The sequence below is a fragment of the Protopterus annectens genome, chromosome 2.part2 (assembly GCF_019279795.1).
Source record: "Protopterus annectens isolate FY-2018-M chromosome 2.part2, PAN1.0, whole genome shotgun sequence".
Lineage (NCBI taxonomy): Eukaryota > Metazoa > Chordata > Ceratodontiformes > Protopteridae > Protopterus > Protopterus annectens.
This window is the reverse complement of record NC_056730.1, coordinates 567787238-567812208: the sequence shown is the minus strand read 5'-3', so window position 1 is coordinate 567812208 and position 24971 is coordinate 567787238. Positions and strand designations below refer to the sequence as shown.

At 39.5% G+C, this 24971-nt stretch overlaps 1 protein-coding gene across 1 annotated transcript in view; it reads right to left on the bottom strand.

The window, feature by feature from the left end:
• PRELID2 (PRELI domain containing 2) overlaps positions 1 to 10588 on the bottom strand; it is a 1431605-nt gene extending 1421017 nt beyond the window's left edge. The window contains exon 1 of the mRNA XM_044064028.1: positions 10414 to 10588. Within this exon, the coding sequence (XP_043919963.1) occupies positions 10414 to 10488 (75 nt within the window). The 5' untranslated portion in view covers positions 10489 to 10588. The remainder of the gene's footprint in view (positions 1 to 10413) is intronic.
• Positions 10589 to 24971: the final 14383 nt, after the last annotated feature.

The window sequence follows — 24971 nt, the reverse complement described above, 5'->3', positions numbered from 1 at the left end:
AGAGAGAGAGGGGGGGGGGGAGAGAAAGAGAAAGAGAAAGAAAAAGAGAGAAAGAGAGAGAAAGAAAGGAAAGGAAAAAAGAGAGAGAGAGAAATAGAAAGAAAGAAAGAAAAAGAAAGAAAGAAAGAGAGAGAGAAATAGAAAGAGAGAAAAAGAGAGAAAGAAAGAAAGAAAGAGAGAGAGAGAAAGAAAGAGAGAGAAAGAAAGAAAGAGAAAGAAAGAAATAAAGAAAGAAAGAGAAAGAAAAAAGAAAGAGTAAAAGAAAGAAAGAGAGAAAGAGAGAGAAAGAGAAAAAGAGAAAGACAGAGAGAGAAAGAGAGAGAGAAAGAAAGAGAGAAAGAAAGAGAGAAAGAAAGAAAGAGAGAAAGAAAGAGAGAAAGAAAGAAAGAGAGAGAAAGAAAGAGAGAGAGAAAGAGAGAGAGAAAGAAAGAGAGAGAGAAAGAAAGAGAGAGAAAGAAAGAGAGAGAAAGAGAGAGAGAAAGAAACAAAGAAAGAGAGAGAAAGAAACAAAGAAAGAGAGAGAAAGAAAGAAAGAAAGAGAAAGAAAGAGAGAGAAAGAGAGAAAGAGAAAGAGAAGGAGAAAGAGAGATAGAGATAGAAAGAGCGAGAGTGAAAGAGAGAGAAAGAAATGAGAGAGAAAGAAAAGAGAAAGAGAGAGAAAGAGAGAGAAAGAAAAAGAGAAAGAGAGAGAGAGAGAGAGAGAGAAAGAGAGAGAGAGAGAAAGAAAAAGAAAGAAAGAAAGAAAAAAGAAAGAAAGAAAAAAAAGAAAGAAAAAGAAAGAAAGAAAGAAAGAGAAAAAGAAAAGAAAGAAAGAGAAAAGAAAGAAAGAAAGAAAAAGAAAGAAAAAGAAAAAAGAAAGAGAGAAAAAGAAAAAGAAAGAGAATGAAATAAAAAGAAAGAGAAAAAGAGAGAAAAAGAAAGAAAAAAGAGAGAAATATAATTAGGATAATGTAAATATATGATCTTTGAGGTGTGAACAAAAAGGAGCCTATGAAAGGAAAAGGAATCCAAGAGTAATGACAAAAGACAGAAAAATGAAAGAAAATATATACAGTTGAAAAGAGGAGTTCTAATGGAGCATTAATTAATTAATGGAGCTAGACAAACTCAACTATGTCCAGCCCAACAAAAGCCTGTTCAGTGAAAATCATACAACTTCCTGCCATATGCACTGCTACTTACACATACCAAGTACAAAGCAGTTTTTCGGGGGGGGGGGTCACAACTTCCTGCCATATGCACTGCTACTTACACATACCAAATGTGAGTCTGTACACTCATAGAGAAAGGAAAAAAAATCAATAAATGGTAAAGCCAATCGTTCCATACCCCACAAAGTCATGCAACTTCATTCCATTCTCACAGCATATATGCCAATCAGCCCATCCTGTTTGAATACACAATACAGCAACTTTTAACTATGGGCATTCAATGAGTAGTACTGCATGAAAGAGTGCTTGAAGAACATAATACAACATACTTACAGTGTCAGATTCTATTACATAAGATTTTAGATGAGGAGGGAGGATAATGGTTTGGGTCAAGGTGAAAACTGCTCCAGGTCTAACCTCTCATAGTATATGATGGCAAATTTTGTGATGCCCAACTCCCGCCTCCTATGGAAACAAACAAGGCAACAGGCTCTTGCTTTTAAGGTGAGTGGCTGGGTCTATACAGCTACCAAAGGGGAAGCTTGATGGTAATTGCAGATATACTTGGGAATGGTGGTGTAAACATTACTTTATTCAGAAAACAAAATTTTGTAATCATACTATACGATTTTTTTTTGTCTTTTCATTTATCATCATCTATGTGCTTTATACTGCATTGGTGGTGCTGCGGTAGCGTTGTCACCTCACAGTTAGACGTTGCCCGTTCGATTCTCAGTTAGAGCGTCTTCTGTGTGGCAACATGCATGAATGGGCGTTCCTTCGTTGAAGGTTGTGCTTTAGGCCCGGCAAGCCAGCACGTAAAAATCTACTGTCAATCATTAGCGGACCGGAGTTCTGCTGTGGTGACCCCTAACCGGGAAAAGCCGAAAGACACAAACAAATCATCTATGTGCTTTAAAACATCATTAAACCTGCTTAGGTTTAAATGCTCTTAGTTGAATGAAAGTGTATGAAGTGCTAAGAAAGAACATGGTGCTGGTGAAACCTTGCTAAAGGCAGGGGAGACCTGCAAAATTCTCATTTATGTTGATGGGCCATTTATAAGTATAAGACTAAACAGAATCAGAAAACTCAGTGGGAGGCTGACAAAATTATTAAGAATAGGAGTAAAGAATAATAGTCAACTACCCTCATGGCAGCATTAGAGGCTTTATGTCCGTAACCACTCCAACTAAAGTGGATAAAAATGAGGTGTCCAAAGCCAAATGAAAAAAGTAAACAAAAGAACCTTTAAACAAAATAAGAAGGGATGCAGAAGCAATCATTAATTACAGTGCACTGGGAGCAAAAAGAATGCCAAGGGAAATAACACATGGGAGAAATAGTGAAGAGGATAAAAAGAAGTTCAGTACATGGTGATGGAGCACAATTCCATAAACTGTACAAGAAAATGTCAGCAGCATGCAATGTTTACAAAAGAAATACTTAAGGGACAGACAGAGCAGTGGCAATTACATGTTGATAAGTAGATTCAGACTGTTACAGCAACAACAAAAAAGAGAGGAGGAATATTTAAACATGAAAGGGTTGAGTAACAGGCACTTAAAAGTAAAATAACAATTCTATGAAATCTCAACATCAGAAGTAATACCAATACTTTAAAAGTGACTTTGCAAATGGGTTGCCCCCCTCCACAGCCCCATACTCCCACTACTTATATATACTAATGCCAAGATCAAGAGAAAAGGGAATTCTCCAAGCTACTGCACACACATGGTATACGTACCTCACTGCTTATAGTATTCTGTTTGTACTTCTCTCATGTGTGACTAACAAACAAAGTATGCTTTACTGCCTACTTCTTTGTTTCCTCCTCAGCGAACATCATGTTAGGCATGAAAGCATGACATCTCACTCTGCTTTCTTTAGAAATCTGCTTCACTGGCTCCTGCACAACACTGTCCACTAAATTTTAAATGTCTAGCCCTGGAAAAGTACACGCAGCAAAGTGTTTGTAGCACTACCTTCTTTCCCCTTCTCTAGAGGCCATAAAAGCTGCTGCTTCTAGAAATGGAAGCGTACTTGCATATCTGTTACATCACAGCACAGAAGCTGATGAGAGGGTGCATACTTCCTAGAATACAGACAGCCTGCTCTTATTATGACTGGGTAACTCTTGCATGAAACAGAGGAAGTCAAACACCTCTAGTTTGTAAGTGGAAATGCTCAGAGTTAAGAGATTCTTGTTCTTTACAAAAGGACTAACTTAACTACTGCATAAAACATCATAAGTAGAAGCCCAAAACACTGTTTAGGACAAAATAAAAGTAAGCAACTGAAATAAAATGAACTGCCATTTCACCCAAAGAAATCAGAAATTCAAAGAACTCCTCAACTAGTAGAAAGTAAGAACAGATTGAAGGAATAATGATGGAAATAAAAATGCCCTACTGTGGAGAATGCACAATGCATTATGGGACAAAGTCATCTTAGCTGGAAATCAAAATTACATCAATATGTACCCTCCTCTCCCCAAGTCAAGCCAATTTCAGCCAAACAGATTGTAAAATAATATCAGCCAACCACAGTACACATGATAAAAAGATACTGAAAAGGCATTCATCCTTTAATGGATGATCAAAATAGAGATGCCAGGTGACACACACAAGCATGAGATGTGAAATTGGCACAAGGGAAAAGTTTCTCCTCTTTACAATAGTAGTAGTCATCTATGTTACTCATTTACTCCAGTGCATATGAAGACTTGTCTAGCTGTTTTAGTGCATAGGATTAAACCTACAAGATCCTAAACTGCTTTATCCTGTAATCCTAATTTTGATTTCCAGAGTCTCTAGTTCTCTACTATATGATTATAAGCAAAGTGTGTGTGCATATATATATATATATATAGTTAATCTGCATAGGGTAAGGTACCCTGTAGAAAGATGTGGCTGGGAGAGTACAGCGATGGAGAAAGAAAGTCTAGTTATGTAAGATGTACATACCCATAGCAGTAGATATTTGAATTCTTAATTGCTGCAGTAGGATATGGGTTGTATCCTGCCAAAAGCACCCTGTCTGTTTACAGGCTACACCCTTTTTTGGGGAACTATAAAACAAAAGTGACTAGGAACAAGAAAGTCCTGAAAATATTTAAACAAAAATGGGGAGCTCATCCAACAAATAAAAATATAAATAAAATCTAACAGTATATACCACAAGAGCTGTATACAAGAAGCGGGATTACAGGTGGTTGCCTAGAGGTAGACCACCATAGCTTATCCAACCTAGCAAAGCCTGCTCTGGAAAAGGAATCCAGCTTGTACTGCTTTGTAAATATATGGACAGAGGACCAAATTTCTTCCTCTAGAAGGCTTCTACGGTCCACCCTTTTCCAGTTTGCCATTGGATAAGCTAAGGCTCTACTAGAATGTACTGTAACACTGCCTGGAATAGATTTTCCATGGTGAGAGAAACAAAAAGCAGAAGACAACCACCTGAAAATAGTATGTTTACACATGGAATGACCTTTTGTAAGTCACAAAATAGGAAATAAATGTCTGGTTAAGTTTCCTGAAGAACTTTGTTCAGTCAAGACAGTAAATGAGTTGCCTATGCACATTCAAAGTTTAAAGAATTCTTTCTCCACTGCTTTTTGAATCTGGATAGAAAGATTCAATGAGAACTGTGAAACAACTTTCAGCATGAGAGGGGTTTGTGCGCAGTGACCCTGTCGCTATGAAAAAATTTCAAGTCTTTTGGATTTCTAATACCATGACTGGAATGGACCCCATTCCTAACTCAGGCTATGATTAAAATTCATGGAAATTACTATTGTTTCAGTCTTTGATATTAGCAAAAAGTACGTTTCGTAGCACCCACAATGTGCCCAGAATTGACTACTGCAATTCATGTGGAGTTACATGAATCATTAGCATATCTAAATACGACTATAAATTATTTTATACAAAACCTATTGCTCCTACTACTATTACACTACAGTGACCATGAAACAGTGGCAAACCACTTTATAATTAAGTCATGACAAAGGGCAAATTATTATCCCAGTGGTAAAAATGCAAAGGGGTATATTCCAGGGTGATGCCAATCATTAGCAGACCATGGAAAATCTAGTCCAGGCAGTGTTACAGTACATTCTAGTAGAGCCTTAGCTTGTCCAATGGCATACTGGAAAAGGGTGGACCGTAGAAGCCTTCTAGAGGAAGAAATTTGGTCCTCTGTCCACATATTTACAAAGCAGTACAAGCTGGATTCCTTTTCCATAGCAGGCTTTGCTAGGTTGGATAAGCTTTTCAACATGCAGAAAGTTATACGTCCCCATGTCTTAGTCCATCAATCAAAAAGTCATTCAGAACTATGAAAGTAAGTTGGTAAGAAAAAGCATTTTTAACCCACCCCTACACCTGCAGTTGCAGAATTTTGAACTGGCAGTAGAAAGTGGGTTGAGAAAAACTTTGAAACACCACAATGTACAGTCTAACATGACCCTAGCAGAAAGAGAAATTTTAAACAAACAGAAATTTGAGGGTTATGAAACCTGACAAAGGTGGGGGTGTTGTGTTAATGGACTACATTACCTACGAAGGCAAAATGTTGAATATCCTTAGTGATACAAACAAATACGTTAGAACATCAATAAATGAAATAAATACAGCTTACAAAAAATATACATAGTTCTGAATGACTTATTGATTGATGGACTAGTAGACATGGAGACGTATAACTTTTTGCATGTTGAAAAGTCTAAATACCATCAATATATGGTATTCCAAAGATACACAAAGACATGGGCGATCCCCCTCTTAGGCCTATAGTTTCTGCAGAAGGGTCAGTAACAGCTCCATTGGCAAAATATGTGGATAAAAAGATTAAAAAACTAGTTACAGACAACACAAACATACTTAAGGACTCATGGGACTTTTTGAGGAAGTTGGATAGCACACTATATACAGAAAAAGTGGGCTTTGCAACCCTGGATGTTATAGATTTGTTTACTTGCATACCACACGATACAGGCTTAGGTTGGTTTGAAGAAATGCTGGTTGGATATAAAGAAATTACCTTCAACGAATTTAGAACAGTTTTAGTACTGATGGAATTAGTTTTTAAAGAACAATTTTATTTTTTTTTAGGGAGAATACTACAAGCAACTAAGTGGAGTGGCAATGGCTGCACACTATGCGCCCACTTATGCAAATATTATAATGGCATATTGGGAAAATAAGTACATTTTAAATTCAGACTACAGATGTTTTTGGAATTTTTATGGTAGGTTTTTAGATGACTTATGTTTTTTATGGGTTGACAATGAAATTACTTTTGAAAGTTTTGTAGAATATATTAATGAGACTACCACATTTTTAAAATTTACACATAAATTTTGTTTTGATCAATTGAATTATTTGGATGTTAACATACAAAAGTCAGATGGTAGTTTCACATCCAAAATATTTCGTAATTATACCTTTTCAAATTCTTACTTACACTACACAAGCACCCATCCACCCCACCAAAAGAAGGGGGTTATAAAGGGTCAATTAGTGCGAGTAGAATGATCTCTAATGATGTGATTTTTTTTTTACAAAGAATGTGAATATTTAAAAGGGTTGTTTATTGACAGGAGTTACCCTGTAGAACTTTTTGACCAAATGTATAAAGAAGTATTGGCAGGAAGAAATGGTAGATTTGCCCCCATACTAGGGAAACAAGAGGAGATTAACTTTAGAGAGGAATCAGGAAGAACAAAATAAAAACAAAAACATGAATGACAATTACAGTTCAGGTAATCTTGGATGTCAGTTTGTGTGTTCATTAAATAACTGTTGAGTGCTACAACCGGTATGGATTCTTTGTGCTTCTTTTTTTGTTGTTTGTTTACTGCAAGCACTTTCCACTCTTCGATTTTCGTTTATACACAACATGTGGCACTGATAGAAAAGCAACTTTTTTGTTTAAAAGTACATACTGTATGTGTGCAGTAAAAGGCAAAACATACATGATGATTCATATTAGAGGACATGATAATGAATTAATGCATTGACATTACTTTGAAAATGACTCTGTATACAAGAACAGTAGCCCTGATTTTTGGAGTAGTAACTGCAGACATATGGCTGAACTTAATATGTGAAGTATTTTTTTTTTCTGAACTGTGAACATGTAAGATGTTTGCTGTTAAATTGCATGTTTTACTACAAACTACTGTTGCTTGTGGTATGCAATAAATGTTTCACATACTCATTGCAGTCTACCACCATATGCAGTGTGCACTATGTTTCCGAATCTTGTCCTGTGATCACTGTAAAATTGTCACAACATGTTGTTTGTCTTTCGGCTTTTCCCGGTAAGGGGTCGCCACAGCAGAACTCCCAACCGCGGGGAGGACATGCAGACTCCGCACAGAAGGCACTCCCAAGCCCAGCAGAGATTCGAACAGGAGAACATTTTGCTGTGAGGTAACAACGCTACTGCCATACCACCGCAGCATCCCAGGGAAATGTTCACAATCATATACATTTTTCTTTTTGCAAGTCGTGTTTTTGACATTTGAAACTGATTTGTTGGTATGCATATTGATTCTGTTCTCATTTCTGTCAAGTTTCAATAAGTATAGCCCCCAAATTCTAATGATTTTTCATCTACTGCAACTGTTTCTCTATGTCAGTGTCAGAGTAGCTCATAAATGTACCTGAAATGCTTTACAGCTTTAAAGCTTTCCATCTCAAGTGGAAATGGTACACTGTTAACATAAAACCATTCTATAAGCTACACTTGTCCATCTTCTGTCTGAAGAAATCTACTGGCAGTTTTTCTTTACTGTGTGCAGTAGAAGAATATAAATCCATGTGTATGATGTGTGCCTTTAATATACCAACATTCCCGCTGATTCTATCATTCACCATTCACAAGAAACAACTTAGTCACTTAACATTCAGTTGCTGAATTGTGTAGTTACTTTACCTAAACTAGAAGACGTGCCATCTTTTAAAAAGCTGAAGCCATATAGTTCTTTGAAATGTCAAAATATCTGTCCAATCTTAAGTGCTTAAAACAAGATACAATGCCCTCTTCCTAAATGATTCAACAATTTGTTTTAATGTCTTATTGTGTTCTTTTTCCACTGGAGAACTCAAAAGTTCAGTATTTATATGCTTTAAATGTGTGGGTGTTAAGAAAATATTATGATGTAGCTACGTTGGTGGACAGACGGCACCATGACTTTAGAGCCAGGTTACTAATTAAGTTTGCTCTGTTTAGTTCTATTATTATATTATCTATTGGCAGTAAGGTGTGTTTTTTTTCTCTGAACAGCTGTACTTGCTTACCTCACAGCTACATAAATGGGAGTGTGTGAAGCAACCCTGGTATTAATTACTAATACATTCTACAGCAGACGACTTCCTCCTTGCTTTTCCTTTAAAAAGTAAGTCATTCCCATGTGTTGTGCAATTGGTATTGCTGGATCTGTGGGCTACTTTGATTTGGAAATACAATTTAGTAGGCACGTTGAGATAGTGCCCTGGATAGAACAGGTAAACTAGAAACAGGTTATAAATTCCCGCGCCCCATGCCAGCCCAACTAACATACCACTCAATTCTCCACATTTTCACAGAATGTCCAGATTTTTTTGGGTCACGTTTTTGGTCTGGTTCCTCACAAAACTTGTGATTTTCTGACAAATCAATGTGCACCGAAGTCACTAATATTTAAATTTCAGAATCTATATCCAATGAATGCATGCTAACACAAAACTTGTTATTCTAGCAACTTTTTACAAACAGCAATATTTAACATCTGTCCCTATTTACGAACCTTTTTTAGGCTTTATCCAAGTATGTCCACTTGCAAGACTAAAGCATTGGTAGAAAAAGGCCTCTGATACTGTAAACTGGCTATACGAAAGTGAATGGCTTATCTCTCCTGTGACAATACGGAGTTTTGCCCGATTATAACTTGGTAAATATTATAGAGTTACCACCTGTCCCACTTTGGGCAGTTGTGTCCTGCCAAAAAATTGTAAAAAATGGCAAATGTCCTGAAATTTTAGGACAAGATTATTTCATATATTTTATGTAATAGTTGCATAAAACAGTTATTATGCATCTGCAGACACCTAAATGTTATAAGAAACAGAATAAGCAACTAAAAGGCTATAAGAATAAGCTTTTATTTATGCAAAAAAGTGAAGTTCTGTCCTTTGCACTGGCCGTGGGTATGTTTCAGCCTGCAAAATCTGACGTTTATACCAAAAATGTCCCACTTTGGGCATTTAAAAAGGTGGCAACCCTAAAATATTAAGTGCATTATTATCGACGCTGTCTCACAGGTCTTCGTAAAAAGGCAAACTGTTTCAAAACATGTAGCTCTCAACCAGTGCAAATCTCAACAAAATCCTTGGAGGAATAGTGAAATCATCATAACTGCCTTTCGGCCTTTCCCGGTTAGGGGTCGCTGATTGGCAGTAGAGTTTTACGTGCTGGCTTGCTGGACCTAACGCACAACCTTCAGCGAAAGAACGCCCAGTAACTCATGTCGAGACGCATAAGAAGTTCTAACTGAGAATCGAACGTTCAACGTCTAACTGTGAGACGACAACGCTACCGCAGTATACTGAAATTATCATAGACGCTCTACAATTATATTAACACACTACCTTGAGACCATTTACGGAATAAGAGAATGTGGATTAAAGTATATTTTCTGAAGTAAGAAGTCTATGACTCTAATCATTATCATGTTTTATTAAATGTAATTCACCACCTTTTAAATCAGGATTACAAAGGATATAACTAAAAATTGTGTCAAAATCGACGACAGTTGAAAGGAAAGAATAAACTTTAAAACAGGGTCAGCCTTTTTCCGGAAAGGTTCTACGTTATGCAGCACGTGATAAATTACAAACCGCTTAGTGTTTTCCTCCCAGGCTATATTTATATTTGTAACGTTATAAGTACAGCAATCTGTTTTCAACAGGTAAAACTGAAAACCTTACGTTACGCAACTTCTACAAACATAGGCGCTGCAGGATAACAGTTCTACCTGGGTATGAAACAGTTGGAACTGTAGCACCCCCCCCCCCCCCCCCCCCCCAAAAAAAAAATACTTCCAGGAGTGAATGAACTTGTATGACCGGGTCCCAAAAGACTTTGTAACAAACACAAGCCACTCGCCGAGATTTAATCAAGTGGTTGTAATGCAAAACTTTCCTGTAAAAACCCTCCCGCCCCAGGTAGCTACTAAAATGCAGTAAGTGTAAAATAATTAATATAGTTGCATTACCTTGTTCAAATGGCTATCTACAACAGTCTCGAAAGGGTATTTATATAATTTTCTCAATTCCACTGTAATAACCATTTCTAAACACAAACGCCAACACGTAGAAATATCGCAATACAAGACTATTACAAAGTCTGCAGCACATGAAATGCAAACATTTTACAAAATCTACACTCCTACAAAGCCACCATACTTTTGAATATTGTGAAATAACTTTATTGGGCGTCACCAACGCACAAAGGACGTAACATGATACTATAGCTGTATAACTTACGGCTAGTGTATGTCTAATATATATATATATATATATATATATATATATATATATATATATAAATTCATAAATATATGCATGTAGATGTGTATGTACACACACTAGATACATACATGTTGTTATAACTATAGCTCTATATATACATGTGTGTGTGTATATACCTACATTCATATTATCTATCTGCCTGTGTGAGGGCAGCACTAAATGTTGACAGATTTCTGAATGGACAGATAGGGACAGTAAGTGAGCAAAAAAAAAGAAGTCACAGTTATTCTACGCTTGATTAGATACCTTCTGAACAGAATGCTCACACAAGAATAATGAAAACAACAATACAATAGTACACTTGAATGGACAGAAGCAGGAATCACAGTTATTATACATATAGTCACATATTGATTAGCTACCTTTTAAACATTTCTGTTAAATTCTAATTATAAACATGTATTAATCAAACCACATATATGCAAATAATTATACAGAATGCTCACACAATAATAATGATTTACGAGTTAATGATGATAACTTTCTTGGGTGACGTAAGCCAGGGAACCTTGTTGGCTAGGCTTACATAAGCCCTTGGGCCGATAGCCTAGTACCTACCTATGAACCTATGATAACAAACACAAGGTGCAGGGTTTGAGTCTCACACGGGATAATTGGCTAGGCTTAAAATGGCTTGCAAGGGCAGTTAGCCTAGTACTAATCTATGATCCATCATCCAGCACATGTGGCTTTCTATGTAGCTTCTTTTTCATTTCTGGTGAGCATATTGTTACGCTAACTCCTACTAACATTAATTTAAAAGCAAAGAAAAAAAATCAGTGATATGCTCAGCAGTTCAAGCACAAAGCATTAACTAAGATAACTACTTTTCAAGTTAAATACAAATTAGAACAGCATTTTACCATCTAACAGCATAGCACTAAATCAAGTAGATACACATTTACCCTGAAAAATACTTCTGAGCAAGTTTACTAAACTTCAAACCTAAATACACATTGAGTCACTACATAATTTCTACTTGGAGCTGCTAAACAGCATGCCCATTTCAAATCAGGAAAATGCAATTCTGTCATTTTCCAGTGTTGCTACTAGTAACATTTTAATGACGCATCATGTCTGAGACTGCACAAGAGGTCTGCTTTTCCAAGAAGTCTATACATAAATATAGTATTGACTTAAGCAGTTAAGCATAATAATATAAATATATCACAACAAATTTACAGGATGCAAGCAAGGTTAAGAAGTGAACTGCTTATTACAGAGAAAAACTGCTTATGCTTAACACCCTTAAATGTTGAATTTCTAGGACCACAAGATAATTTTTAAACAGAACTAGTTAACAATTCAATCTGCTGCAAAGTTACAAGACATGACTGGATGGCATGCAATTGGAATTAAAGGGACTTTTTTTTCTTTTCCCTCCCCAGGCCCTTGTCCAGTGACCTCTCTACTTTTGCCCATTGTCCCATTTGTTCTGGCAGAATGGGATCTAGACATTCCTTTGTCTAGGCAGAAGCCAGTATAGCCCATTTTTTGTTCCAGGAACTCTGTAAGAACTTGCCACACACACATATGCCCAAAGACATACACACACACACACACACACACACACACACACACACTTATTATAATAATTGTAAAGACGTAGTATTTTGTAAAAATAAAAAAAAGCTTGGCAATAGTGAAACGTATTGAAAACAAGCATGAACCTCTCTAGAGTAATGCATTTAAACTTTCAAAAAGAAAACATAGTAATGAACAGGCTAAATTTAGTAGAATGTATCAGGATCACCAGCTGCTCTTACAGACTAGTGATCCCAGAGTCGGTTAAGCTGCGGTGTGTAATTGACTGGTAAAGGCTTCTTGTGAAAGTTTACTTGAAGAAACAAAACAACAAATTGAGCCAAATTAGACTTATAAATGTGACCACGAAAAAAGTGTATACATAATTGTATTATTAATAATAAATAATAATTAATAATAAAGATCTACTGCAAATGCCTAGAGAAACTGCAGTGTTTGAAGTTCTGCAATTCCAGTTGTCAAACCTGCAAGGCTCAGAAAAAGTCATTACTGCTCCTGGAAATAGCTCAGACAGGAAAGGTATTGAAATGTAAATAAAACTGCTGATGGAATTGATCATTACATTTAGTTTGTTAATACTGTTAGTTTTCTGAATTTATTGGATAGGCATTATCAATACCATTGTTTTTGTACATTATTAACTGGTATTGCTTGAGTCAATATAGGATTGGTATGCCCAATACAATCTCTGTGTAGTCATTTTAAGCTATTAAGTGTATTATTCTGTTGGTATCTTCTGTTTTTATCTGTAGAGACAGCTTCCTTGTAGAAATAAGTACAGATTCTAATAATAATTGGATTATGGACTGTTTACCCATCCAGGCTACAACTTCTGGTATAGTGCAGCAAATAATACAAAGAGCCATAATCACAAAAAAATGCATTTTAAACCTGCTTATTGTTTGCAGCCGATCTAGATTTACTACTCAATGAAGAATAAATTAACTCAGTGAAGAATAAATTAACTTCCAATTTGTTATTTTGCCTTTGCTTAGCTGATTCATGTAACAGTAAAATGCATGTATGTGGAAGGAATCTCCTTGCAGATTTTACAGACTTCTTATGAGTACAGTAGGGTTTACAGTGTTTAAACCACCAGATAATAAATACGTGAGCTTGAAGAAACTTTACTTTTGCTGCCTGAAAAAACAGGAATTCAATGTATGTAACTCCATTGCCTGCCTTTATACTCAGACTCAGAATGCAGTGTATATTTGGACAAGTTTCTGTCAATCTTCGTCTGCTCAACTAGCCTAGATTATATCATTCAAATCTTCACCACTTTGACAGATCAATGTAAAACACAAAGTGATAGCACTCCAGTTTTGAAAACGGAACACGTTCCACTCCAAAAGTAATAATAACCATTGACTTACCCAAAATATGTATCAAACGTCTTTAAGAAAAGAAGCAATAAATATGCAGCTACGGCCACCATGACTCACGTCCGTCCACACACAGCATGACGAGAAACATATAATGACAATGCTACATATGTACGTACAAACTACAAGGCAAGTGCACAGGCAACATTCAGGAAGTTACACAAACTCGCATCTTGGAGACAAGCTGGAGTAGAGGAACAGGATGGAATCAGAGGAACTCAATGGTATTAGGATTTTCACATGTAAGAGCGGGACCCAGGATTTCTCTGTTAAAGTCGGGACAATCCCACCAAAATAAGGACGTCTGGCAACCCTGGCGGCACTACAAAAACTGTCTGATCTGATAATCTGCTTGGCGGATAACTATCCAAACTCCCTTCTGATTATTCTGGAGGATTTTAATAAGGCAAATCTCAGCCATGAACTTCCTGAATTTACACAGCATATAAAGTCCCCTACCAGAGACAGGAACACACTAGATCATTGTTATACAGTCTTAAGACATGCTTATCGTGCTGTCGCCGTGCAGCTTTGGGCTTTTCTGACCACTGTCTGATTCATTTGCTTCCTATCTATAAGAGCAAGTTAAAATCTGTTAAACCAGTGATCGATACAGTGAGAAGGTGGACTATTGAGGCAAAGCTGAAGCTGCAGGCCTGCTTTGATTGTACAGATTAGAATATCTTTGAAAATTCTGCTGCTAACTTGCATGAACTGGTAGACACAGTAACGTCTTATGTCAGCTTCTGTGGAGATATATGCATCTCCACTAAGACGTGGTTAAAATTTAACAACAGCAAACCTTGGTTTACGTCTAAATTTAAGCATCTTTGTCAAGACAAGGAAGATGCCTATAGAACGCATTTTAGACAGGCAAGAAACACACTGACAAAAGAAATCAAAGTGACTAAGAATAGCTATCCTGAAAAGCTGAAAAAGCAGTTTTTAGCCAATGATTCTGCATCAGTATGGAAAGGTCTATAAAACATTGCAAACTACAGGAAACCATCGCCTTATACTGCAGCTAATTACCAGCTGGCTGGTGACGTGAATGCTTTTTATTGCAGGTTTGATAATTCTGAGGCTACAAATGACACGGTTACCAGCTCTGTCAGTGTTCGGACTTATATGACTCTCTCTTCCTCACATTCTCACATTCAGCCTGCATTAATTAGCTCTAAGGAGGATGTGTAGCCTTTTTTAAAAGACAGCAAATTAAGAAAGCAGATGGTCCAGATGGGCTTTCACCCTCCTCTTTAAAAATATGTGCGGATCAACTGGCTCTGTTTTTACACAGATTTTTAATAAATTAGTGCTGTGTGAAGTTCCTTTATGTTTTAAACAAGCCACAATTATTCCAGTGCCTAAAAAATCCACTACAGCAGGACTAATAACTACAGGCCTGTTGCTTTGACATCAGTGGTCATGACGACTTTTGAGAGGCTGGTCTTAGCTCTCTTGAAGGATATTACAGCTCCCTCATTGGACCCTCTTCAGTTTGGTTATCGAGAGAACCGGTCAGTGGATTATGCAAAAAAAATCCTATCTCTGTACTTGTTCCCCACCTTTCTAGAACTAGTAGACTCCAGTTTTCAGATTTTGCTGAATTCTGGGCTGTTTGCAAGTTTCTGTGTTGCCCAGACCTTTCTAAGTTTGAGAGAAGCTTCTCTGTTCATCAGTGGGAGTGGTGAGCTTTGAAACAGCCTGTCTGTTGCTGGAGGAGTGGTTTCAGCTCAAAATCTGTAGTTTTATTGGCCATTTTGGGCTACTTCTGTCCCTTTCCTCTTTCTGTTTAAAAACCCGTGTTTGTGCGTTTTTTGTGCTTGTATTACCTCAGCAAGAGCATGCCTGGGTGTTTACAGAGTCCTACAACTGCAGAGAGAGAAAAGGAAGACTTTGAGTGGATTAAGTACCTTTGTTTTGCTTTTATTGCTTATTTTTGCTAGCTGCATTATTCTGACCATTTTTTATTAACTTTGCTACTTATTTGAACTGTTTTTTTGAATTCCTAAACTGTTTGCACTTTAATTGATAATTTTAAGTGTTATTTCAACTGTTTAACTGTAAAGGGCTACACACTCAAGTGCAATAGCCTTTTTTCTGCTTTAAAAGTATTTTTATTCCTGTATCTGCTTTAACTTTTGAAAAAAAATCCTATCTCTCTACTCATTTCCTGCCTTTCTAGAACTCGTAGAGTCCGTTTTTCAGATTTTGCTGAATTCTGCACTGCTTATAAGTTTCTCTGTTGCCCAGACCTTTCTAAGATAGAGGGAAGCTTCTCTGTTCATCAATGAGAGTGGTGAGCTTTGAAACAGCCTATCTGTCACTGGAGGATTAGTTTCAGCTCAGAATCTGTAGTTTTATTGGCCATTTTGGGCTACTTCTGTCCCTTTCATCTTTCTGTTTAAAAACTTGTGATTGCATGGTTTTTGCTCTTGTATTACATCAGCAAGAGCCTGCCTAGGTGTTTGCAAAGTTCTTCAGCAGAGAGAGAGAGATAGAGAGAAAAGGAAGCCTTTGAGTGGATTAAGTACCTCTGTTTTGCTTTTATTGCTTATTTTTGCTAGCCACATTATTCTGACAAATTTTTAATAACTTTGCTACTTATTTGAACTGTTTTTGAATTCTTAAACTGTTTGCACTTTAATTGATCATTTTAAGTGTTATTTCAACTGTTTAACTGTAAAGGGCTACACACTCAAGTGTGATAGCCTTTTTTCTGCTTTAAAAGTGTTTTTATTCCTGTATCTGCTTTAACTTCTGAAAAAAAACAAGAAAAAATCATATCTCTCTACTTGTTTCCCACCTTTCTAGAACTAAGAGTCCAGTTTTCAGACTTTGATGAATTCTGGGCTATTTGTAAGTTTCTGTGTTGTCCAAACCTTTCTAAGATAGAGGGAAGCTTCTCTGTTCATCAGTGAGAATGGTGAGCTTTAAAACAGCCTATTTTTTGCTGGAGGAGTGGTTTCAGCTCAGAATCTGTAGTTTTATTGGCTATTTTGGGCTACTTCTATCCATTTCATCTTTCTGTTTAAAAACCTGTGTTTGTGCGGTTTTGTGCATCACGCAGCAGATTTTAACTACGATTAAACTATTCCCGGTGCCAGAAAGTCTGCTCTTCAGATTTTCCCTTCGAACTAGCCAGTTTTCTAGTTTTAGCACTCAAACTTGTTTCTGTTCCCTTAGAGCTAGCCACTTTTCTAGTTTCAGCACTCAAAACTGTTTCCTTCTGCTCAGCACTTGTCCAAATCTCATTGCAAACACTAAATAATCTACAGATTACTGCAGCACTCAACTTTCTTCAATTATCAAGAGGAAATCAGTTCCTAGTACTGAAATTAATAAGCACTAACCAGGCATGTCAAAGGGTCAGCTCCTGGCGTTTTCTCCTGTCTACCTGATGAATCTGGACATCTTGGGGCAATGTAGCAATTGCCTCATGTACACTGACAACCCTCTCCTCCTACCATCCTGTGAGAAATGCACTTATAAAGCCAAACTGGAAGCCAAGCTCTCTACAGCCAAGACTGGACTAGACAGTCAAGAGGAGAAGGTTAACACCACTGCACTCAACACATAGTCCACCAAAACCTGCACCACCCAAACCCACACATAGTAACACAAAACACACACCTACATTCACGGAGACCTCCAAAGCAGAAATGCAAGCAACCATCACCCCCCAACGCTACCTGAATGACACATAGCCCACAAAATCAGTTTGCCACTCAACCTCAGCCCATAAGACAAAACAACATACCCAACACACAAGTCATTGGCGACTCTATAGTCAGACACACTGACCTCCCTCTCACCTGGTTAAACAAGGAGAAAGTTACTGTCAGCTGCCTGTCAGGTTCCAGGATCCGCCATATAATGCACGCACTCGGGTCACTCCACATCATGTACAAGTATGACTCTGTCATTGTCCATGTTGGAGTGAATGACCTGAGATGTACCTCCCTGGACTACATGAAAAGAGACATGGAGGAGCTCTCTAACCATGTGACCCAGGCAGGTATGACACTAGCCCTGAGTAGCATGCTGCTATCGCCCAGAAGGATACCACAATACAAGGACAAAATGAATGACTTCAACAATTGGCTAAGCTTCTAGTGTCATTCCAAGGGGATCCAGTATCTGTCTGCCTGGGACAACATGATCGACAGGACACAGTGCTTTGCCAGAGATGGCCTGCACCTATTGCTGCTGGGATTCCGGATACTGGCTAAGGCTCTTGCCGCCCCTATAGTGCCTTTTTTAGGCAAGGCTCAAACGTCAAATGCACCACCATAGTAGATATAAACAAGTAAAATCTAAGGGTAATGCCTCTCATTGCTAGAAGTCTAAACCTCAAAATGCACTCACTCGAGGTTCTCCTTAAGATGGAGAACATTGACATCTGTGCAGTGACAGAGACCTGGTTTAAGGCTCCAGAGACCACCCCTGCATTACCAGGCTACAATTCTTACCACACCTTTCTGCCACCTAACTTGGACCGAAATACTAAAGGAGGAGGTGTGTCCATATTCATAAAGGATATCCACACCTCTAGGCTAGTTGCTCAACATAATACATCCGAAATTATCCAAGTACAATTAATACTCAGCAAGACTGCAATTCAGGTTGTAGCGTGTTACAGGTCCCCCGACATGCCCCAGGACGCCCATTCCATATTTCTCGATATACTGGATAATATCAAGGTACAGCCCAATACCCTAATTTTGGGAGATTTCAACTACCCCTCCATCAACTGGGAAAACTACTCATGTACTAACTCATTTGCCCAATGTTTTCTGGAATTCATCAGTTCCAATGCCCTGGATCAGCTTGTCCATACTCCTACCAGGGGTAGCAACATCCTGGACTTGGTCATTACTAATATGGGTAACAGATGCTCCACACCAGAGGTCAACTCCTCACTGGTCAGGTCCGACCACAAGCTAATCACCCTGGACATCCATATCCGCCCCCCCCCCCCATTAAGGAAAGCACTGTAAAAAAGTCAGAAGTGGCAAACTTCACTACACCCACATAGATGGAAAATAGTGGCACAACTGCTGAATCATATACAAATGCACTGTATAAGCACATACACAAGTGCATGGACCGTGCCATCCCCAACAGAATCAAGACGCTATTCTCCAAAAAAAAGAAGCCAATTTGGTGGCACCCTGCCATAAACAAACTCTACAACAGAAGGAAGAGACTGTTGCAAAAAAGAGTAAAATCCCATGATTGCAGGAACTCCCTGGTCAGCCTCAGCAAGAAGCTGAGATCCCTCATAAATCCTCCAAAGCTAGTTACAAAACTAAAATTGCCATAGATTCTAAAGACAACCACAAAGCTTTCTACAGCTATGTCAAGAATCTCAATGGTGACACTCAGATCTACTCGGAACTACAGCACAATGGCACTACATTTACAAAACCAACTGATATTGCCAACATCCTGGCAGACAGGTTCAGTGCTAACTTCACCCCCACCCCCCCAAAGAGCCCATACCCATACCCATACCGAATGATTGCAAAACCCCTGTAATCATGGCCACACAGGTAAAGACCGCAATCTCCAAAGCCAAGAATGCAGCATTCATGGGACTGGACAACATCCCAGGCTGCGTTCTGCACAAACTACAGAATGAACTGGCACCCCACCTAAGTACCATGTTCAACCATAGCCTCACTTCAGGCTTTGTGCCATTGGAATGGCGCACAGTGACAGTTATCCCACTTCACAAAGGCCTCATTAGCCTGACAAGCCTGGTCTGCAAGGCATGGAATGCATCGCATCATATTGGAGCTTATAAACAAAAACACAGGTAACCTCCAAACTCAGGACCCCAATCAGTTTGGGTTTATAAAAGGTAGATCATGCCTCCTAAACCTGATTGACTTCTTCAAAGCAGTCACCAGAGCCGTAGACGAGGGTAAGGTGGTGCACACAGCCTATCTTGACCTTGCCAAGGCTTTCAACACCATCCCCCATTCTAGTATTATAGATAAACTCACTGGACTAGGCATAAATCCCTATGTCACAAGATGGGTGTCCAACTGGCTCATGGACAGAACCCACACAGTGAAAGTAGCCGACTCCAAATCCGACTTCAGAACAGTGACAAGCAGAGTACCACAGGGTTCAGTCCTGGGTCCCCTCCTGTTCGATATGTACTTCTCTGAATTCCTGGCTAATACAGCTGGTCTTTAGCTAATGAAATTCGCAGACGACTGCAAACTAGGAGCCATAATCGATTCACCTAAGGATGTGGACATTCTACAAAGAGGCCTCATAGAGACTGATGCTTGGTGTCAAAGCCATGGCCTACAGCTCAATGCCAAGAAGTGCATTGTCCTCCCATTTGGTTAAAACACCATACCCATGAACTATCACATAGGCGGTAGCCTATTAAACACCAAAAGTGTGATAAGAGACCTTGAGCCACAGGTGGACAGTAGACTCTCCTTTGATAATCACGTAGCCATGATAGTCAGGAAATCCTTCTACATGGCACACCTCATCACAAAGGGGTTCTCCTCCAGAAAAAGAGAGGTCACCATTCCTTTCTACTCATCCCTCATCAGACCTATTATAGAGTACAATGCCCCATTTGGTATGTACCTCGCAAGACATCTGCAGCAACTAGAAAGGCCACAGAAATACCTCAGTAAGATGATTACTGACCTCAAACAGATGCCATACACTGACCGTCTCAAAAAACTCCAGCTCTACTCCTTCGCATATAATCTACTCTGATGTGACCTCTGCCTAACATACAAAGCCATGTCTAACCCAGATCTGATGGACATGCTACACTTAAAGAAATCCCAGTCTCTCCGAGCCACATGCTCCAGGGACCTAAACCTTGTCACCACAATAAACAGAACATGCTGGAGGGATAGATTCCTGTCCCAGAGACTTCCCATGCTCTGGAACAGGTTACCCATTCATGTCAAGCAAAGCTCCTCATTAGCCCCCTTTAAGAGATATCTTGACAATTGGATGGGAAGCAGGAAATTCACCCCGGGGATCACTGCTGTGTGTCTGCTCAACAGGGGCACAGGAAAATAACCTTCTTGGGTGGCGAAAGCCAGGGAACCTCATTTGGCTAGGCTTATATAGGCCCTAGGACCAATAGCCTAGTACATACCTATGAACCTATGAACCTAATATGGCCCTGCGCTATATCTTGCAACGTCTTGACAATCCAAGGACATATGCAAGGATTCTATTTGTGGACTTCAGCTCTGCATTTAATACAATAATTTCAGATCTTCTTCACTTGAAGTTCTCCCAGCTTTCCATTTCTGCTTCCACCTGTCAATGGATCACCAATTTTGTAACCAATAGGAAACAGCAGGTGAAATTGGGGAAATTTACATCTAGCTATTGCATGATCAGTACAGGTGCCCCCTGGGGATGCGTGCTCTCCCCACTGCTATTCTCCCTCTACACTAATGACTGCACCTCTGAGGACCCCTCTGTCAAACGTATTAAATACACAGACAATGCAACTATCATTGGGCTCATCAGGAATGGTGATGAGTTTGCATACAGATGGGAGATTGAGCAGCTGGCTCTTTGCTGTAGTCAGAATAATCTGGAAATGAACACTCTTAAAACTGTGGAGATGACAGTGGACTTTGGGAGTGGTACTACAATATTAGCACCCCCTTTATAATTAATACTGCTGTGTCAGTTGTGAAATCCTTCAAGTTTTTAGTTTCTATAATCTCCCAGGACTTAAAGTGTGAGACCAATGTAGGGCCCATCATAAAAAAGGCACAACAGCAAATGTACTTTCTGTGATAGCTGAGAAAGTTCAACCTCCCACAGGAACTGTTGATTCAGTTCTATACAGCAGTCATTGAGTCCATTCTCAGCTCATCCATAACAGTGTGGTTTGGATCTTTGTCTAATCGTGACAAAAATAGGTTACATAAAATAGTCAGGTCTGCCGAAAATATCACTGGTGCTAGTTTGCCCTCCTTACACTACATGTACTATTCCAGAGTCACGAAAAGGGCAGGGAAGATCATCAAAGACCCTTCACATCCAGGGCACCGTCTTTTTAAATGATTGCCATCAGCCAGGCATTATAGATTAATACTCACCAAAACAAGCAGATATAAGAACATTTTTTTTCCACAGGTCATCAAGTTCATAAATGGTTAACAGCTTATTAGATTGGGGTATTCTTTTTCCCAAGCCTCTGAGGATTCTGCAGTATTGTTTACATATTGTTAATACTTGTTTCTTTCAGAGTTTACTTTATAATTTCTTGCACTGAGTTGTACTTTGCACCTTGTATGTGTATGTATATAAGAAGTTATGTACCTACCATAACGTTCCATGTTAGTTGTCTTCTCTCGCCTTCTTTCTTGCTTGATGGGTTCGGAGCCGATCCTCGGCTCCGACTACTGCTAAGCTCGAGAGTCACTTTTACCAGCTCGAGGCAGCCCCATATCCCATGATGCAAGGCGGTAAGTACCCAGATCTCGTTTGCTGACAGAGGGCAATAGCACCAAGCATAAAATACTTCCCAAAGGAAGAAAGAAACTTACAGATGGAAAAAAGGACCAGGTCTGAATGGTCTTTAGCATAACAGTTTCTTATACAAGGTCTGTCCAGGCCAGGGGAAGGAGGGAGAGAAGACAACTAACATGGAGCGTTATGGTAGGTACATAACTTAATGTTAAGTTGTCAATCTCTTCATTCTTGCTTGATGGGACCGCTCGTCCTAGCACCTCTATCCTGGGTGGCTCAATGGAACAAACTCTTGAGGACTGTAGAGCCAAAACTGGCTCTGTCCCTGGAGGCCAAGTCCAATTTGTAATGGGAAACAAAAGTGTGAGGAGTGGCCCAAGTGGCCGCTGCACAAATAGTGTCCAAAGGAAGTCTAGCCTGAAAAGCTGTAGAAGTAGCTAAGCTCCTAGTTGAATGTGCTTTAGGTTTTGAGCACAGCTGTTTTCCCCTGAGTATAAATTTCAGAGATGACCGAAGAAAGCCATCTGGACAAGGTCACTTTAGAAACAGGAAGGCCTTTTATTATCCGCATAGGAAACAAAAGTTGATCAGATTTTCTAAATTTTTGTTCTGTCCAAATAATATCTGAGTTGTGGACATCAAGATAATGTAGCTTTTGTTCAGCTCTGTCTGAATAGTTAGGAAAAATACAGGAGATCAATGGATTGATTCAGATTGTTCTTTGAAGCGACCTTAGGTAAAAAGGTTGGATTAGTTCTCAAAGATACTCTGTCTTTGTGAAAAACTAAATAGGGGTCGAACCGAAGAGCATGAAGTTCAGACACCCTCCTGGCAGATGTAATAGCCACTAGGAATAAAGTTTTCCAAGAAAGATATTTCAGGGAACAAGAAACAGCTGGCTCGAAGGGGAAGAATCAAGGATGTCAGCACTAAATTTAGATCCCACTGAGGAGGAGGATTCCTGATTGGAGGCTTTAGTAGGAAAATTCCTTTCAAGAAGGCCCTGCAGAGTCTATGGGACATAATATTATGATCTGCTATCCCGACATGAAAATTGGAAATAGCAGCCAATTGAACTCTGACTGTGGAAGAAGAGGAGCCTGCATGAAAAATCTCTGCTAAGAAGTCCAGGACTGCCTGAACAGGGGCAGTAAAAGGATCAATATTCTTGGCCTTAGCCCAATAAGAGAAAGCTTCCATTTGCTTGTATAAATCCTCCTGGTAGAGGATTTTAGCGAAACTACTATGATGTCTCTAACTGGGTTAGAGATCAAAGGAAGCCTGACTAAGGAAGGAAGTGGAGCAACCATGCTGTGAGGTTGAGAGAAGGGATTGACCGGTGCAGCTGACCCGATTGGTGAATCAGTAGATCTGGCACTGGGTCCAGATGCCACGGCTGCACCAAAAGGTGATGATGGAGGAGCGGAACCAAACTTGTCGAGGCCAGTAAGGGGCAATGAGAATCAATTTGGCTCTCAAAACGGTAGCTTTCTGGATAACCTGAGGGATCAGAGGAAAGGAGGAAGGCATAAAGAAGTCCCTGGGGCCAATCCTGGGTCAGGCGTCTCTGGGATGGCCTGATAGAGGAAGAGGCAGAAGAAGTCTGGACATTTGCTGTTTTGGGGAGTAGCAAAAGATCGCAACATGGGCGACCCCATTCCAGAAAAATCTCTTCCGCTATAGATTGCTTGAGAGACCACTCGTGAGGCATGAGGATAGCTCTGCTCAATCTGTCCGCTGTAATGTTGGTTTTCCCAGGGATATGCGTTGCTACCAGAAACCGATGAGAGGAGATCGCCCATTGCCAAAGTCTGGCTTCTCGACACAAGGGGTAGGACTTGGTTCCGCCCTGTTTGTTGATATACCAAACTACAGACATGTTGTCTGTGTGGACTGCAATTGTCCCTACGGGAAGAAAGTCGTTGAGGGCTTGCAGCGTTAAAAGCACTGCTCTCATCTCCAGGACATTTATGTGCAGATGGTACTCAACGGCTGCCACGTCCCATGAACCATCCTGCCCTGATAATGACCCCACCCGATCAGGGAGGCATCCGTGGTGACAGTGGCTATCGGGGATGGGGGTACAAAGTACCTGCCTTGGTGAATCTGAGCGATGTGATCCACCAAGCAAGATGCTGTTTGCATGTCTGTGTCACCAGAATCTGGTGACGCATTGGAAGTTGCTGGTATGACAACTGTGTGAACAGCATCCACTGAAGAAGGCATGTAGAATTGAGCCAGGGGAAGAAGAGTAATGGCCGCAGCCATGAGACCTAATACCTTTAGAACCATTCTGGCCTGTATTTTCTTGCTGGCCAGAATGATCCTGACATGAGTCTGAATGTCTGAAACTCTTTGTTCTGTAAGGGTAGCTGACATCCGAACAGTGTTTAAGTTTCGCCTATGAAGGTAATAGACTGGCAGGGTGATAAGGATGACTTTTGAAGTTGATTGAGATGCCCAAATGAGAACAAAGGTCTATTGTGTAATCCCTGGCTTGTATAAGCTGATGCCTGGTGGAGGCTGACAGGAGCCAGTCGTCGAGATACGGAAACACCTGGAATCCTTGACGTCTCAGGTGAGCCGTGACCAATGCCATGCATTTGGTGAACAGTCTGGGGGCTGTAGTGAGACCAAAGGGCAGGGCTCTGAACTGGAAATGACTGGACCCCAGGCGGAGAAATCTCCTGGGCGTCTGTGAATTTTGATGTGATAGTACGCATCCTGAAGATCTATTGAGCACATCCAGTTGTCCTTCTGTAAGAAGGGCAGAATTGACTGAAGCGTGACCATTCGGAATCTTGTCTTCCTGACAGACTTGTTGAGTC